General features: G+C 37.6%; 3 protein-coding genes across 8 annotated transcripts; 1 reads left to right on the top strand and 2 right to left on the bottom strand.

The window, feature by feature from the left end:
- Positions 1-77: 77 nt before the first annotated feature.
- Positions 78-4,057, bottom strand: LOC140761844 (UDP-glucose 6-dehydrogenase 5-like). Of its 3 annotated transcripts, none has more exons than XM_073099321.1 (2): positions 3,925-4,057; positions 78-2,017 (listed from the first exon to the last, which is right to left on the bottom strand). In XM_073099321.1, the coding sequence occupies exon 2, from the start codon at positions 1,993-1,995 to the stop codon at positions 553-555; it is 1,443 nt and encodes a 480-aa protein (XP_072955422.1). In that variant the 5' UTR covers positions 1,996-2,017; positions 3,925-4,057; the 3' UTR covers positions 78-552. The 3 variants fall into 3 exon arrangements, with proteins under 3 accessions (XP_072955422.1, XP_072955423.1, XP_072955421.1); XM_073099322.1 differs by lacking the exon at positions 3,925-4,057 and adding an exon at positions 3,704-3,726; XM_073099320.1 differs by lacking the exon at positions 3,925-4,057 and adding an exon at positions 2,617-2,763.
- Positions 4,058-6,553: 2,496 nt separating this feature from the next.
- Positions 6,554-12,512, bottom strand: LOC140763765 (diacylglycerol kinase 1-like). Of its 4 annotated transcripts, none has more exons than XM_073102106.1 (8): positions 12,275-12,512; positions 9,773-10,961; positions 8,609-8,975; positions 8,462-8,538; positions 7,888-8,007; positions 7,365-7,532; positions 7,027-7,164; positions 6,554-6,931 (listed from the first exon to the last, which is right to left on the bottom strand). In XM_073102106.1, exons 2-8 carry the CDS (start codon positions 10,904-10,906, stop codon positions 6,782-6,784), a joined length of 2,154 nt encoding a protein of 717 aa, XP_072958207.1. In that variant the 5' UTR covers positions 10,907-10,961; positions 12,275-12,512; the 3' UTR covers positions 6,554-6,781. The 4 variants fall into 4 exon arrangements, 3 of the variants coding, with proteins under 3 accessions (XP_072958207.1, XP_072958204.1, XP_072958206.1); XM_073102103.1 differs by having other exon boundaries at positions 9,773-10,958; XM_073102105.1 differs by having other exon boundaries at positions 9,773-10,958; positions 12,324-12,512.
- Positions 12,513-13,145: 633 nt separating this feature from the next.
- On the top strand, positions 13,146-15,641 carry LOC140762102 (microtubule-destabilizing protein 60-like). Its single transcript, XM_073099720.1, has 9 exons — positions 13,146-13,861; positions 13,944-13,986; positions 14,084-14,161; positions 14,311-14,430; positions 14,705-14,803; positions 14,901-14,960; positions 15,053-15,147; positions 15,229-15,290; positions 15,374-15,641. The coding sequence occupies exons 1-9, from the start codon at positions 13,146-13,148 to the stop codon at positions 15,403-15,405; spliced, it is 1,305 nt and encodes a 434-aa protein (XP_072955821.1). The 3' UTR covers positions 15,406-15,641.
- The last annotated feature ends 350 nt before the right edge of the window (positions 15,642-15,991 follow it).

Below are 15,991 nucleotides of genomic sequence, written 5' to 3'. Positions count from 1 at the left end.
CCATCTTGTAGATTTTTGTCCAGGCCATATCTTGTCTTTCCACTAGTTATAGTTGTGCTGTTGTGGCTGCATAATTTACTGCTTCTCCACCAATAATGTCCACTCCTTCGACTCGTTCCCAAAAAAATAGGATTCCGTGTAATAAAGTTTTGTTACAGTAGCTACCTGGACTCCAGTCTTGTCCGTATACCTTGCAATAAATTTCTAGCAGGTTGATGCACAAGTTTTATAGATAAAGATTATTCTCCACTATGTCTCATTAATTCAGCTAAAAAGGTAATAATCGCAACATGCTTCGACTGCTAAAGCATCAGCATCAGAACACCAAGTTTGAACTGCATTGACACAATAAAATTGCTTATATAAATTTAACAGCCAGCCAGATAGAACATCCATATCTAGCTCTCCAACAGCAACAGAAGGCAATAGTATTATAAGACTTGAAATGAACGGAAATAAAACTGATAAGAACTACTATAAAGAATTATGAACTCATCTATCACTGTTACGGCTCTTCAGTCCTCAGTCTGGTTCAATGGCAGCAGTCCTCACTTACGCCACTGCCGGCAAGTCCTTGACCCACGGATCAAGCGGCTTGCCAATCGAGTACACTATGAACCCAATCTCCCTGAGCTTCACTGGATCAACCACATTGCGCCCATCAAACACAAAGGCAGGCTTCTGCATGTTCTCATAGATCCTTTCAAAATCTAGTCCCTTGAACTCATCCCACTCAGTCAGGATGCACACTCCGTGAGCTCCCTTGGTTGCCTCGTAGGCGTCCCACACCACGCTGACCGCCTTCACCGCGGTCGGGCTCATCGGCTGGAGATGAGCCGGATGGTCCCAATCAAATTTATTCATCGCCAGATCACGTTGGATCTGGTCCTCAGTCACCTGAGGATCATATATACTAATTGTGGCCTTGTCACCCAACAGACCCTTACACACATCAATTGCAGGAGTTTCCCTAGTATCACCTGTGTCTTTCTTGAATGCAAATCCAAGCACAGCTATTTTTTTCCCTGAAACGGTATTAAACATAGAGGAAACAAGCCGATTCACAAACCTGTTCTTTTGGTAGTCATTGATCTTGATGACTTGCTTCCAGTAGTTGGCCACCTCAGGTAGGCCATTGCACTCACAGATGTACACTAAATTGAGGATATCCTTTTGGAAGCAAGAGCCACCAAATCCGACACTGGCATTCAAGAACTTGGGCCCGATTCTTGAATCCTTACCCACAGAATAGGCCACCTCGGACACGTCAGCTCCAGTGGCCTCACAGAGTGCTGAGATGGCATTAACCGATGAGATCCTCTGTGCCAAGAATGCATTTGCTGCAAGCTTGGATATCTCCGCAGACCACAAGTTGGTTGTTAGAATCCTGTCTTCTGGAACCCAATGGGCATACACATCCTTGAGTGCTTGAACCGCCTTCCGGCCCTCGGGTGTCTCCCGCCCGCCGATAAGTACCCGGTCTGGCTTGAATAAGTCCTCGATTGCCGTGCCTTCGGCAAGGAACTCTGGGTTGGATAATATCTGGTAGTTGATACCTTTGCTGTTGTGTGACAATATCTTTTCGATGGCCTCTGCGGTCTTGACAGGCACGGTAGACTTTTCGACTACTATCTTATCGGATTTGGAAACGTCGGCAATCATGCGGGCGGCGCTCTCCCAGTAGGTCAAGTCGGCGGCCTTGCCGGCTCCAAGGCCGCGGGTTTTTGTTGGGGTGTTGACAGACACGAAGATGATGTCGGCCTCCGCGACGTGCTTCTCTACGTCAGTACTGAAAAAGAGGTTAACTTCCCGGCATTGCTTGACTACATCTTCGAGGCCCGGCTCGTAGATAGGGAGCTGATCGCTGTTCCATGCGGCGATGCGAGGGGCGGAGATGTCGACGACGACAACCTCAATCGATGGGCATTTTAGGGCGATGACGGCCATCGTCGGGCCTCCGACGTAGCCAGCTCCAATGCAGCAAATCTTCACCATGTCTTCCACTTGATTCTATGAACTGCAAGTAGTTTTTCAAGCAAAGTTTCAGAAAAAAAGTTGTGACAGAAGTGAGACCACCTAAGCATGCAACTAAATTCGTCCAAGTTACATGTGAATCTTGTAAAGCGAACAAAGAGAACTAGAGGTCAAGATTGCCAAGAACATAAAACTTTATGAGACCTACGGATTAGTGAAGGAACTGAAAGCTGAAAAATACGATCAAGTTGATACACCTGAGAAGTTCGAAGCACTTTGGATAGCTTCTAGATCATGTTCAAAAGAGGAGAATTATAAGCATCCTACTTAGCTGTTATATACTTCACCAATGAGAGGAAAGAATCAATCAACCCAATATTGCAAGGCAAAATAGCTATATAGACAACAATATCTCACAACTGCATATAACTATGCTCCCTACTTGATCCCATTGTAGAATGAGCAACAAAAAGAGACAACTGCAAGATCTCAGAACTGAATAGCTCTCCAAGATTTGGATTCCTCATTGGCAGAGCAAAAGAGAAACAAAAAAAAGATTACACTTTGGAATGCTATATCTAAGACTACCAAAAATGAATCCCTTCATCACTACAGATGTGTAGAGATTAGCTAGAGAGTTACCTCCAAAGGGCTCTTCAGAGAATGAAATGAGTTTAAGAAGCAAAAGTTTACTAGCAATAGATAGAAGAGAAGTAAATAAAAGACTTCTGGCACCCAAAAGAAGGCGAATCCCTCCCTCCTTAAATACCCAAACCCACCTAAAGATCTACCCCCCTTATTTGACAAATTAAGGGGGTCAGGTTGAAGACCTGAGCTGGGCTAATCGACACGTTTCCAAGAATCCAATGAGGTACCAAACCCATGTGGGAAGTAAGAAGATATATTTTAAGCCATCTTCTACTACTAGTGCAAAATCTAATTCATGGGGAAGTTCAAAGAAGAATGGCAGTATTATGTAATCCAACAGTACCCAGTACCATAAAATAAGTCCTTTTCGATATCAAAACCTCTCCATGAAAACCATGAACATGGTTTGCAGACCAACAGGGAATAAGCACATATATTCTAATCCTACAATCTACCAGTGGCCTAATCATTGAGAGTATCATAATACATCAATTGACAAGTATTACAATATTTGGGAAAAGAGAGAGAGAGAGTAAAAAAAAAAACTAGTTTCAATCCATAGGAGATGACTCGGAATCTAGGTTGCAACCTCTAAAATGACAGGTTAAAGTACAAATTAAAAGAAAAAAAGGTTAAAATATTCAAGCATCACTGAATTTTTTACTAACTTTTGCATCATATTTACATTTTAGTGCCACAACGACTAATAATTAGATAAAAACCTCCAACAAAAATATGAGTTGCGAAATCTCTAAGTAACCACTAAGTACTGAATAGTTCATTACGGACAACGAAGGGAACCTTAAACCCAAAAAGTTTCAACCTTTTAAAATAGAAAAAGGAAAATACAGACTATCATTATCATCAGGTCCCAGGATGTATTCCAAGTTGCAGAATCCCCAACACACAAATAAGCCAAATACTTCTCTTAATTTATTCAAATCCATGTTACTAAACCAAACCTAATCACAAACACGTCGTGTGCATGTGTAAGAAATTTATTGTTTCTCACCCAAGATCGATTTTTTACCATTCAGAAAAAAGAAGAAGAAAGAAAGCTTAAGATCACAGAAAGGTGTACCTATTGGTGGATTGAGAAAAGTTATGCCTTTGAGTGAGACAGAAGCGAACGAAAAATCGATCAACCGACACCAAATCCAAATAAATTTTTTTAATGAAGTGAAATTTGGGTGCGAAATGCCACCAAACCGGACCCATCTCGTGGAAACGTAAAGAATACGACAACATCAAACCTAAACCTAGAAAAAGAATCAAATTAAATGAAGAGAGAGAGAGAGATACCCTTCGTTGCTGCACTAGAGAAGAGAGAAGAGAGAAGAGAGAAGAGAGGAAAGAAGAGAGCAATCGATCCCCTTCTACACCAAAGCTATACCATCTTTTACACTTGGAAAAGTTTAAAATTTAAATAGGTTTAAATACCATTCGAATCCGTCCCAAGAAAAAAAATGGAATATAATCTTGCAGATAAATAAAATTAATATGGACCTTTTATACTAATAATAATACAATTTCTCATATCAAAATTATAATTTTAATTTCAAAGTCAACAATTAATTTATTTATTTTTAAATTATAAGTCCGAATTATAAAATTTACAAAAGCTTAAATTATACGTATATATAAGTCGATAGGATTCAACTCCTGAGCTATAATATTTAGCTTAATCTTTTTTTCTTTAATTAGGTATTAATTATTAATACAACGCATTTATTATTTTTATTTTGGTAAAATTAGAAGCAGAATTGATACTAAAACTATTTTAAAGTAATTAATTAACCGTTATTTTTTAAAAAAATTAGCTTAAGCAAGTCCGAGCCCTAACTTAGAAGTAATAATATATAGAGTTGTATACTGAATTCAATCTAGTTATGTATTATAATCCCTTCATTAAATTCATTTTTTTTTTGTTGCAATTATAGCGTGATTAGGTGTCTCATGAGATTGATTAGGAAAGACTTTAGGTTTGATCGTTTTCAACATGTCAATTAAAGCCGTTAAATGTCGATTATTAACCCATCAATTCCTTCTCTTTCGATCCCGTAGGGATACAAGATTAGCTACAGATCAGCTTAATTAGACTCAAAAAGTCTTGGAGAGGCGGCAGAAGAAAGAAATGTTTGGCATTTTTATGAAGCAATATATAAAGTCTTAGTAAGACTTTAGTTTTCCTAACATTCAACATAAATAAGTTTATGATCACTAACACGAGTTTTAATCCCGCACGGATCCTCTTTGCATTAGAAACCTGTCACAATTAATTAATTAATTAATTAATTATATGTCGAATACTTACAAAGGATTTGGTGGGCTAAGTATTCTTTTTTCTAATAACAATAATAATAGCAACTTTAAATGCATGACATAATAATAGAAGAAATATATACGATACGCATTGAACTATAAAATATATATACTAAATTAAAGAAGATTTATCTAACATCACCTAATGCGATGTGCAATTAATAGTTAATTAGTAAAATTAATCAATTTCGAAGAAAGATGCCAGCATGGCACACCAGAATGGTGTCAACTCAAGTGGAACTAGGAATTGGCACCTAGGATCTGACTTCAACCCGGTCGCCGGTGTGATTTAAACTGCGGGCCCACGCAAGAGACACGTGGATCAAATAAGATTATTGCTGCTGGGCTGGTTATTAGTTCACGTCGGCTGGTCCAAATCCGTTGTCCTCCACCTTGTTGTCGTTGAAATCGAAGCTTAACAGGTCTACGTTGAAATCGAAGATTGCGGGACCCACGGAAAAATATGAGTGGACAAAAGGCTAAATCTTTTTAAATACAGGGGTATTAAGTTACACCGAGCCTTTCAGTTATAGACTTCATGTCATATGTGTTATCGAATAATTATCCCAAACTAAACACCGCCAAGACCTATTCTAAACCGTTGCGCTATCGAACTCTTCCTACAAGCTAATCGCATTGCTAAGCCATCAATCGAATCGAGTCAAGTCACTAAACCACCAAATAATTTATCCATAATATTATTTGAGGTTGAAGTCGATCTCATTACCTCCTTGATCATGAGGAAAATACTTACCAACTCTAGAGTTGATATGTGCTAAGATTGTTAGTTGTTGACTAAAATATTTCACCCCCCCAAATTTAAATATTAAAATTAGATTATTTTATTACAGCTCTGAGTAAAATGCTTAAATGGATCACTCATAAACTAAAGATAAATATTTTGGAAGGTAAAATAATGCTTAAAAGTTAAGCTGTTATAGTTATGACTACATTAAAATAGATCCTTTTTTAATATTTAAATTTAGATGTCAACTATTCCAATAAATAAATTAAAGAATAAGTCTATTTTGATCAGCTAGTGACTGGAGTGAAGCAAGAGCTAAGCCCAACTAACTATACCATTTTATTATCCATAGATTTGGAGTGAACAACTCCCATTTTATCATCTATGGTTATTAAAAATTATCATTTTTTATAGTTGTCAAACTATAGTTAGTTGCTATGTTTCAAAGAAAAAGTTGGTATATTGAGGGTCACGTCAATGAAGTACATCACTGTTCAATTAACTTAAAAGGAAGTACATCGCTGTTATGGAAAGCAATTTAGTATTTTATTAATCCTAAATTAAAATAAAACGATTGCTTAGCAAAAATTATAGTAATTTAATAGTTAGTTTAAAGAGTATAGTAGCACAAGAAGGGTCTAAGAATTAGGGGAAACAACAAATTAGTCACAAACTCCAAATAGAGAAGGAAGAAGAGACTTCCAGTATATATGTATATATATTTACAGGAATAGACCTGAAATACTATTCATGAACGAGCGAATGTAGAGTTGTTTAAGAAAGAAGGGATTTTCTGCAATAAAACTAGAGTGCTCATAGTGAAATGCAAAAAGAATCTGTAAGTTTTTATATTTGACCACTTCTCATTATAAAGCTTTTGAATCAAAGCATAGATCAGCATCTTTTTTTAATGAATATGAGCAGCCTACAAGTGGAATTCAGAAACATCACAATTTAATTAGACCATAATATAGAGAACAATTATATAACCATATGTACAGACTACCGCAGATTAATTGCTCATTTAGAAGAAAAGAAAAAAAAAGGAAATGAAAAGGAAAGCCAACCAAAACAAGCATGATGTGGAAGGTCCTAAAAAAGCCTCAGTGCCATCTCCTTAAGGAGAGTCTTCTTCTGTGCGGCAGTGATTACACCATTTGTTTCAGAATTTTCAAGCACATCAGTGATGATAGAAGCAGCATGACCGATAGGCTCCTCTGACACTCTCTTCAACATGAAGGCCTGTAGAAGAAAAATTTATTAGCGAAACAGAAAAGAAAACATGAGGTTAGAATTTATGAACTCTACATACAGATGATGGAAAGGAGGGAGAGAACCTGGTCATGATGAGATATTTCTACAGTGCATGGCTGCTGGAACCATGGTTCTCCATCAACTTGAATTGGCATGGGAGCAGAGATCTCAATCTTTATGTAATGCCCTTGCACCAGCTTCCGTGCCCTAGAAAGCCCTACCTAGTGCCACAATCTTGATTAAAGTTCTACAACTCTTGTTGATAACAAGTCTTAATCAAACACAAGATTGCTTCCAACAGAGTGAAAATATGCAAACTGGGTGATGGTATTTACAGCAGTAATATGAACACAGCTGTATTAAGGGTGATGAGAAAAGAAGGATGTGGACATCCGTCATATGAACGACTTTGTTTGATTACCTGAAGCTTTCCTAGATGCCACATTCCAGTAAAACTGACAACTTCAAGCATTTTGTCATGCATTGATTGTGGGCTGAAATACTCAGAAGTATCATCATCCTCATTTTGCCACAATTCAACTCCTCCCATGTAACTTCCAATGTTGGCAACAAGAACACCTTCTGAGTCCTGTAAAATGAGGGGATAAAAGATGATTTAATATCAACTTTTGTAGCAATGAACTGTTACCTAGAAGGGTAAATGTGATCTAATTCATGAGCAGTAAAACCTGACAAGTATCAACAATAAGTTGCCTGTTCAGGAGTAGGGAAATTAAACAGAAAGACTTTGAAGTTAGTTGATCTAAGAAGTTCTGGATGAAGGGTAACCAGGACTCTCCAGAGGCCTCAATTATCTTGATGGTATGCAAGGTCACTGTCAGAAGATTATGTTTTTTCAGAAGACAAGTAGCTGATTTTTTCACAGAGGGAATGATTTATACATGAATTGACATTATCAGCCATATGAAATTTAGAAGACGCACCTCAGGAATGTCAATCTTGGAACCATCTACCTCAAGCCTGATTTCTGATGCAAAATCAGCAAATGTCCTACCCATAATGTTCTTTGCCCCTTCTCTTGCATAGAGTATTTTATTCATAAACTGCAAAGAGAAATGCAGATTTCAGCTTTAGCACAATGCAGATTCCTAGAAGAGCTGAGGGATGCAAATCTCTGAGATACTCAACTGACAAGAAAGTAGCTGTTCAATAAAATGACATATTTATTTATTTACATGTCATGTAATACTTACATGAATAACTCTTTTCAGACTAGGTAGTATGACAACGAACTAAGATTTTTTATTTTATTTTATTATTTTTTTGCGCTAAAGCTCACACCTAGGGGAAAAAATAGCTATTTGATGCAAGAAACACTTCAAATATGTATACCGGAGAACATGGATAAAATAAGATGCAATGTAGAGAACTTCAGCAAGTTCAGTTGAGCAATTCAACTGTCAATTGATAGAAAAACCTATTTGAGAAAATATCTACATAGAGGTAAGGGTAACATGCCAATTAAAGTGGGAAAAAATCAGACAGGAATACACATACCTGATTGTAGAACATTTCAGGGTTTTCTTCACGCAGATTATGGATGTCTAAAGCAACCTTTGCATCACAACCAACGCCTGATAAATTACCAATGCAACATTATCCACTGATAATTTACATTCCCAGCAAAGAAATTGCAACACGCACCAAAATAATTGTTCATAAACTTTGGAGGTGAGAAAAGCTTGGCTTGCATATTTTTAATTGTGATGTTCCACCTGTCCATGATAGTAACTGCAGCATGTTCTACATGATGTAAAACATAATATAAACCTCCTCGCTTCTCGACAGCACCAAGACCACCACCCCATGATAACACTCTTGCAAGATCATTTCCAGTACCAGCTGGAAGTATTGCAACAGGGGGAGGAGATTCAAATTTTTGTCTGTCTATGGCATCTAGAACCCAACCAACAGTGCCATCTCCACCACAAACAAGAACTCTGAAATGAGATACCTTTCTGAACAAAGCTAAACCAGCTTCTGGTCCTTGTGACTTACTCAACTCAAAGACCTGCAGAAATAAGAAAAAATTAGCAAAATAAGGAAAATACTAAATCTAGACTGGAAAGAAAAACTATGCAAGGAAACTATGGTCAGTAGAGATAACACAAAAAATGTCTAATCAAGATCTCCAGAATTTCAGATTTTAGATATGCATGAAGCAGGTTATGCGACGTCTTGGAGCACTGGAATTGACTCAATACAGCATCGTGTGGAAGAGAACAGAATGGATGCAGATCAGAGGATATCATGTCCATACCAAGGCTACATTTTCCTGCAAACATATATCTGCATATTGATGGCAGTTTGATAAAAAGGGATACTAAAAGTTGGCACTTGGCAACTTGTGTTAGTTCCATTTCTCTGGATTTGGCAATGAATCCAGTATCAACTAAAATCCATTTTAGTTTTATATGTATCAAAAAATAAGTGGGTGACCACTTAAAAGTTGGCCTAATAAAATATCAAGAAATAATAAATTGGTGATTCAAAGTTTAGAACTAGGGATTCATATTAATTTGATCTATAATTGTTTTATGAGATACTAAGCAATACAGATATTTGAATATTTATTTGGACAGACATTTAAATCTGTATCCCTGTCCAGATAACACTGCCAAAATACAAATATACATCCATATTCACTAAATTTAGATGTTGCTGGATTGAATTGCTCCCATAGAAACATTTCAACCAGTAACATGAAGAATCAAAATAATCTGACTTTCAGAAATTCATGGGTACCCCAAAGCTAAAGGCTCCGAATAGCTCCTAAGTTAGAGAGGGGGGGTAGTTTAGTGTCCCAACCTGTACTGGATTTAGAAGAATGTGCAGACGCTGCTTTAGAAAACCACCACGCTGGGCACCACTTCTCTTGTTAATAAATACTAGCAATGGCCTAGCATCAGAAGGCAAATCATTCAGTTCATACTTCCCATTGTTTAGTATCTGAGATTCCTCATGTTGAACATGTGACATGCTTCCTCCTGTATCTAATTCCATCTGCTCAATGGAATTAGCATCATGTTTAGCATTGTGATGATTCTCAGTTTCATGAGAGATCTTGGGTTTTTTCTGAGCATCTTCTTTCCTCTCAATGGATAAGTCTATAGTTTCTCTGCTGTCAGAACCAGCAGGCACCTCAATACCTTGTTTATACTTTTTGCTATGACTCTTGATTCGTTCACGTACTGTGGATGCCAACTCATTTGCTCCATGAGTAATAGAGCTCAAAATTCCAGTAGCTCCAGCTCGAGTCAATTCCTTTACACAAAGAGGAGACAAGATGAGTCGTCTAAATGGGCCCAAGTCACATATATCACCTGTCTTCTTTGCCAAGCTAGCATGACAATCAACATGCACTAGCTGTTGACACCACATGCAATACCAGGTTGGGGAGCCACCAAGGAAAGTTACACTACAAGGTTCTTCACAATAGCAACAAAAGGAAGCATCTTCAGATCTATCTGCCATCTCTATCCATTGTACAGCCCACTGGTGGATTACATGGTTAAATCCAGCCATAGAAACACATTTACAATCTTTATGTGCATTTTTTGAGCAATTAATGTGTGCAGTTGCACCACAAATATTACAACGGTGGATATTCTCCCCAAGATACTGAGGTGGTGAAACAGATACCAAGCATACACAACATTTTAGACCTTTGGCTTGAGAACAAGATTCTACTTTCCAAACATGGGAAGCAACAGGGACTTTATTTTTTAATTTCCGGTACTTCTTTGACCTTGCTCTAACAGCCTTCACCAAGCTCAGGCTAACGTTTTGCTTCAACTGATTAATAGCATAATATAATGTAAAAGCTCCAATAAAGGCCACAGTAAGGGAAGCAACAATCAATGGCCAAGTTTCTGAGACATCAAGTGAGGTGATGTTCCACTTAGGATGCAACATCCTGTATCTATCTGCATAGTCGCCCATATTTGAGATGTAGGAGATGCAATATATTCACTCTTTCAAAGAGAGCGTAATTCTGCTTCATATATAAATAACAAAATATTACTACCAAACAAAGAGTTCAAATACATAAAAAATCAGGATGAGAATGTACAGATAAATCATAACCCACAAAAACAACGAAAATGGATATTCTAAATTCTATCTTTCTAGCCGTAGACCAATTGTAGTTCTGCAAAAAGAAGGAAAAACTAAAATGACAAGATTAGAAACTAAAGAGTGCATGAAGGTTCCCAATGAATAACCCAATTAAATACTAGAGAGGTGTGGAAATGAATCAAATTCATCTTCAGTTGGGCATTTGGACGGTTCTTTAAGCATTTGAATGGAGTCCTTTACTTCATGATTCGGATGGGTTCACTATTTTAGGTATTCGAACGGACCTCCAGATGTTTAAACTGGTATTTCCAAAAAGCAAGCATTTTACATACGTTCAAAAGAGCTTTGAACAGTTTTGTGAAAGACAGAGTTCATCATCGGGCATCCATGCCCAGGAATTGTGGGTTAGGTTTTCTTTAAAAACCTATATATTGCTTGTTTCTCCTTGGTATTGTATGAGCGTGACAACATTGTGAGAAACCTAGAGAGCTTTGTAGAAAGAAGAAAAGGCGGAAGAACACAAAATTCTTTGTTTTGGATTGAGAAGACATTCTCCCTATTAAACTCTTTTTTCTACAGTGAATATAACTCTGATGTAAAATCTGTGTCTCCTTGCTTGTGATTATTTTTCATTCTTTTTGCTTTCTGTGTTTCATCTCTCAACAATAGGACATACTTAGCAATTCTAAACAGAGCACACAGGTGCCAGGTAAGGACCAAATCTGATTAATGCTAAAGTCAGTATAAGCTAACTTCTCCTCGACGAAATAGCCTCTTCTGTCTTGCTCTTCAATAATTTCCCCGCAATTTGAAGATCCTTTCTCCAGTTCAACCACAGATCTACTTTCCTATTCTTTACTCACTCACTCTCTCTCTCTCATATATATATATATATATACAAATCTTTGCAGTTCCACGAGCATCCGAAAGAAGTTCAATACTTGATAAATCCGCTTAATTTTATTAGAAACATCTAAATCGCAAGATTCGCCGCATTAAGACAAGAATTCAACTACTTTCCTGAAAAAAAGAATTCATTAAATCGGCTTGTTTAATCTATAGAACTAATGCTAGCTTGAAACCAAGCAGTCCATTGTATTGTAGAATAAAATTATCAAATTTTGCAGTACAGTAGGCACAGAAGAATTAATCATCCAAAAAGGAACAAGCAAGAGACGAAATCGAGGCCTAAATCCAAATCATTTTACTCCATGGCGAACCATTTTAACCAACCTCCAACTTCCACTTCGAAATCGAATAGGCAAACGAGGCGAGATCTTACGAAGTCGGGGGGAGGATCGTAAGAGAAACTACTCCGATCGGAAATTTTAGGGCTTCGAGCGAAATCCTTCGAATCCCACCTCGTCAGTACTTTTCTCCGGACCGGATGGTTCTCAGTTCTCACGGTGGTAATGCTTTGATTCGTTTACCACTCTCAGCGGCAACGCTTTTGGAAAGGCGGAAAGGCGGGTCACGACTCACGAGAGCGAGGGCCGCACGCAGTTACACTACCCAATAAATTCCCAAACCCCCCGTAGTATCGGATTCGGGTAGTTAAAGAATTCGAGCCCGGATCCGTTTAACTTTGGCAGATTCGTTAATTTTAGAAGCTATTGTTGCTATAGTAAAGTATAATTTCACTTAGAATTTTGAACTATTATTATTATATATATAATTGTTTTCAATTTAAAAATATATATCGATAATAAAAAATTCAGAGAATTTATGAATAAGTTCAGGTATAAATAGAATAATCCCCTGAAGTTCTATGCGTAATACACGTGTGCTTAATTAATAACTACTCTTATTATTTCGAAAAAAATACCATAAAATCGTGCTTATTAACAGCTAAAATCTCGCGAATAGAATTAGGCGTCTTAAGCCGCTCTTAAATCGCTAATTCACCCCCCTCAACAATACTAGCCGTTACAGTGTGCCGCCAACGTTCCAATTCCTCCTTCCTCTGCGCTCCCTAACCATCTCGCTCTTATCTTCCTCTGCTTTATATTCCGATCAGTATTACTTCCAATTCTACATCTGTTTAAATCCATTTCTTCCGCTATAATCGACTCCCGAACCCGTTTTGATGATCACGAGCACCAGAATGGGGACTCCGGCGAAGAAATCTAATGGCCGGAGAATTCAAACCTCGCAAAGCTGGAAGCTTTCTGAGAATTCTGATCCAAATCTTCTGAATTCGGGTCGCTCGCGGAGACCCATAAGTTCTACCAAGCCCAGGATAAGAATTTCGTCGGAAGATAAGAAATTTGTTGCCACCAAGAAGAATTCCTTGGAATATTTAAAGGATTTTGATTCAAAGAAGAATAGCCAAGTAGTCTGCAAGGCTCCTCGCGCACCGTTAGAAGATTTCTTCGCAGAAGAACAGCGAATCAGAGTCGCCGTCTCGTCGCCGACGAGTGCTGATGAATCCAACGCTGGATCAAATGAATCAAAACAGAGTTGGGTCAGCGGGGAAATCTCCGTTGTCAAAGATCCTAAGCACAGTTCAAAGATGAGCAGTGTGATGCTGGACGAAGACATGAGCAGCATACCGGCGCCCGGGGCCGGACGAGTGATGCATTTGGTGAAGGCATTTGAGAGGCTTCTCTCCCTCTCAAATGATCATGAAGGGGAATATACAGAGGAAAGGAAGAGGAGAGTGATGAATTGGGCTTTGCCTTGTATGCAACAACCACCAAGAGCCGAAGAAACTGAGCTTTTGTATTCTCCTGTTTCCTCCTCATCGGAGTTTACCCCCACCGACGACTTCGAAAGAGATTGCCGCGAGCGATCTTCGGCGGCAGACAGCGGTGCCGATAGGTTATGTTGCATTGAGTTCAATCTAGAAATTTATTAGATTTCTTCCATAGATGCATATTGATTCAAAATCTATGTTGAACAGGAGAAATAGTACGTCGGATGGATGGCAAAGAAATATAAGCAATGTATGAGAAGTCTCATCTGTTTGTTTTAATTCTAGATTATGATTGCTAGGTGCGACTAATTATGCTCATATTTTTTACATTTCTTTGTAAATTCTAGAACACTAATTCCTCAGGAAGGAGGTGGAACAGGAAGCTAAGAGTTACAAGCCAGCAGCCATTCAAGTTAAGAACAGAGGTACCATATATATATATATGCCTGCATTATCCATTCTTGTGTTGAAAATGATCATCTTCATAGCTACTGGATGCCAATATTTGTGAAATGGCATTGATTTCTTGAATTTATTTTTTATTCAACTGTTTATAATCTGATTGCATTCATAGCAAAGAGGAAGGATAAAAGAAGAGAATTTCCTCCACAAAGTGAGGGAAATATTGGAGGAGGAGGAGAAACTACGCGTACCAATCGCACAAGGTCTTCCATGGACCACAGATGAACCTGAGGTATGCCATTACAAATTTCGATTTTATTGAACTTATTTGTTCATAGCTGAATAGATCTCTAGTTGCAATCTCACAGGCATGCACACACCTTTTTCTTCAGCCACAAAGACAGTAAGGACAAAGTCTCCATGATCATTCCTCCTCTTCATTTTCCTTTTCATGCATTAGAAGTTAGATATTTTTCTATGTTTCATTCAGCATACTTAAAAAAACTTTGTGCTGGAAATGGACAAAAACACTAGCCCTGACCACTTAAACATTTGATGAAACATAGTGCTTGTTGAAGCCTCCAGTAAAGGAACCAACCGAATCGATCGATTTCATCCTTCACACTGACGTGCGCGCAGCTGAACGCGCTGAGTTTGATCTTCAAGTAAGTAATTCATGAGACCATGAAATTATTTGCTGAAATCTTATCTCCTCAGAGGCATAAAAATTATTTTGATGGCCTCTGTCATTTACTCCCTCAGGTTGCTGAACATATCAGCCTCATCGAGCAATGTAACAAGGAGAAAGAAATGCAGCAAAAGGTATGAATCATAGATCCAAAAGGACATTTAGAGGAGTAAAGGCTAGTTGTATGCATGTGATGTATCAGATTATGTTACATTATCTTATATAGATGGAAGAAGAAGAAGAGATCCATAGGCTCAGAAGGGAACTTGTACCAAGAGCTCAGCCCATGCCAAAGTTTGACAGGCCCTTCATCCCAAAAATGTCAGGACTCTATTCTCCCCTCTAATTCATTTCATTTTGATCTGTCACAACTTATTAAATATTATTTGATCTGCATTCAAGGTCATCGAGGCCAAAGACAATTCCAAAGGAGCCAAGGTTTCAAGCCCGACTTCTAAGGCACGGTAAGCCTTATAGTGTAATTCCTTTTCATGTCTTACAATTTTCATGGCATCTTTCATAATTGAGGCTGTGTTTATGTTGGCAGATAAAATTTCTTCTGCAATCAAGAAGAGTTAATAGTATCATTTCCTCATTAGAATGGTTTAAAAGGATTTACCAAGATGTAAAAGTCTTGCAGCTAATTGGTGTTGGATTAAATTTAGACTATCACCATGCCTGCGTTCTCCATCCTGGGAACAAACCAAGGTTTATTATCTGCAGGTGGAAGCTAAATGAAAGAATGAACTTGATTACAAAGTTGTAATATTATTATGTTTTCCCTAATTTTAGATATTACTTACATGCATATCCAATGATCTTTTAATTCATTTTTTAGAATAACTGGACTGATATCGTGTCAAATTTGGAATACTTGTTTTTTTTTATATAAAAATAAGTGATTCAAAACTCGGTGTCTTTTATTATTATTATTATTTATATTCTTCTTAATTAATATTTATTAATTGATCTGTGTTTTATATATTTTTTTAATCATTAAAAACATGCGAGTTAAACTTATTTTGAGAATATTCCATTTCTTTTTAAACCTCACATCCCTTCTTTAACCTCACTTCCTTGGATTTTTATAATTTAGAGTCTTTATCACAGTAAATATAAGGAGAGAAAATAAGAGAGATCAACCAACTCTTAGTCTTTTGGAAAA

This window comes from Typha angustifolia, chromosome 7 (genome assembly GCF_048772165.1).
Source record: "Typha angustifolia cultivar Huaian chromosome 7, ASM4877216v1, whole genome shotgun sequence".
NCBI classification, from domain to species: domain Eukaryota; kingdom Viridiplantae; phylum Streptophyta; class Magnoliopsida; order Poales; family Typhaceae; genus Typha; species Typha angustifolia.
This window is presented reverse-complemented; position numbering and strand designations above follow the sequence as displayed.

What these genes read in the sequence shown, in the direction of transcription:
- LOC140761844 (XM_073099321.1), bottom strand. Translation starts at nt 1,995, where the DNA reads ATGGTGAAGATTTGCTGCATTGGAGCTGGCTACGTCGGAGGCCCGACG.
- LOC140763765 (XM_073102106.1), bottom strand. Translation starts at nt 10,906, where the DNA reads ATGGGCGACTATGCAGATAGATACAGGATGTTGCATCCTAAGTGGAAC. An exon ending in TTCTTCTAAATCCAGTACAG is followed by an intron (nt 8,976 to 9,772) that starts GTTGGGACACTA and finishes TTATTTCTGCAG; the next exon opens with GTCTTTGAGTTGAGTAAGTC. An exon ending in CTGAAATGTTCTACAATCAG is followed by an intron (nt 8,008 to 8,461) that starts GTATGTGTATTC and finishes TTCTCTTTGCAG; the next exon opens with TTTATGAATAAAATACTCTA.
- LOC140762102 (XM_073099720.1), top strand. Translation starts at nt 13,146, where the DNA reads ATGGGGACTCCGGCGAAGAAATCTAATGGCCGGAGAATTCAAACCTCG. An exon ending in GGCAAAGAAATATAAGCAAT is followed by an intron (nt 13,987 to 14,083) that starts GTATGAGAAGTC and finishes TGTAAATTCTAG; the next exon opens with AACACTAATTCCTCAGGAAG. An exon ending in AGAAAGAAATGCAGCAAAAG is followed by an intron (nt 14,961 to 15,052) that starts GTATGAATCATA and finishes TATCTTATATAG; the next exon opens with ATGGAAGAAGAAGAAGAGAT.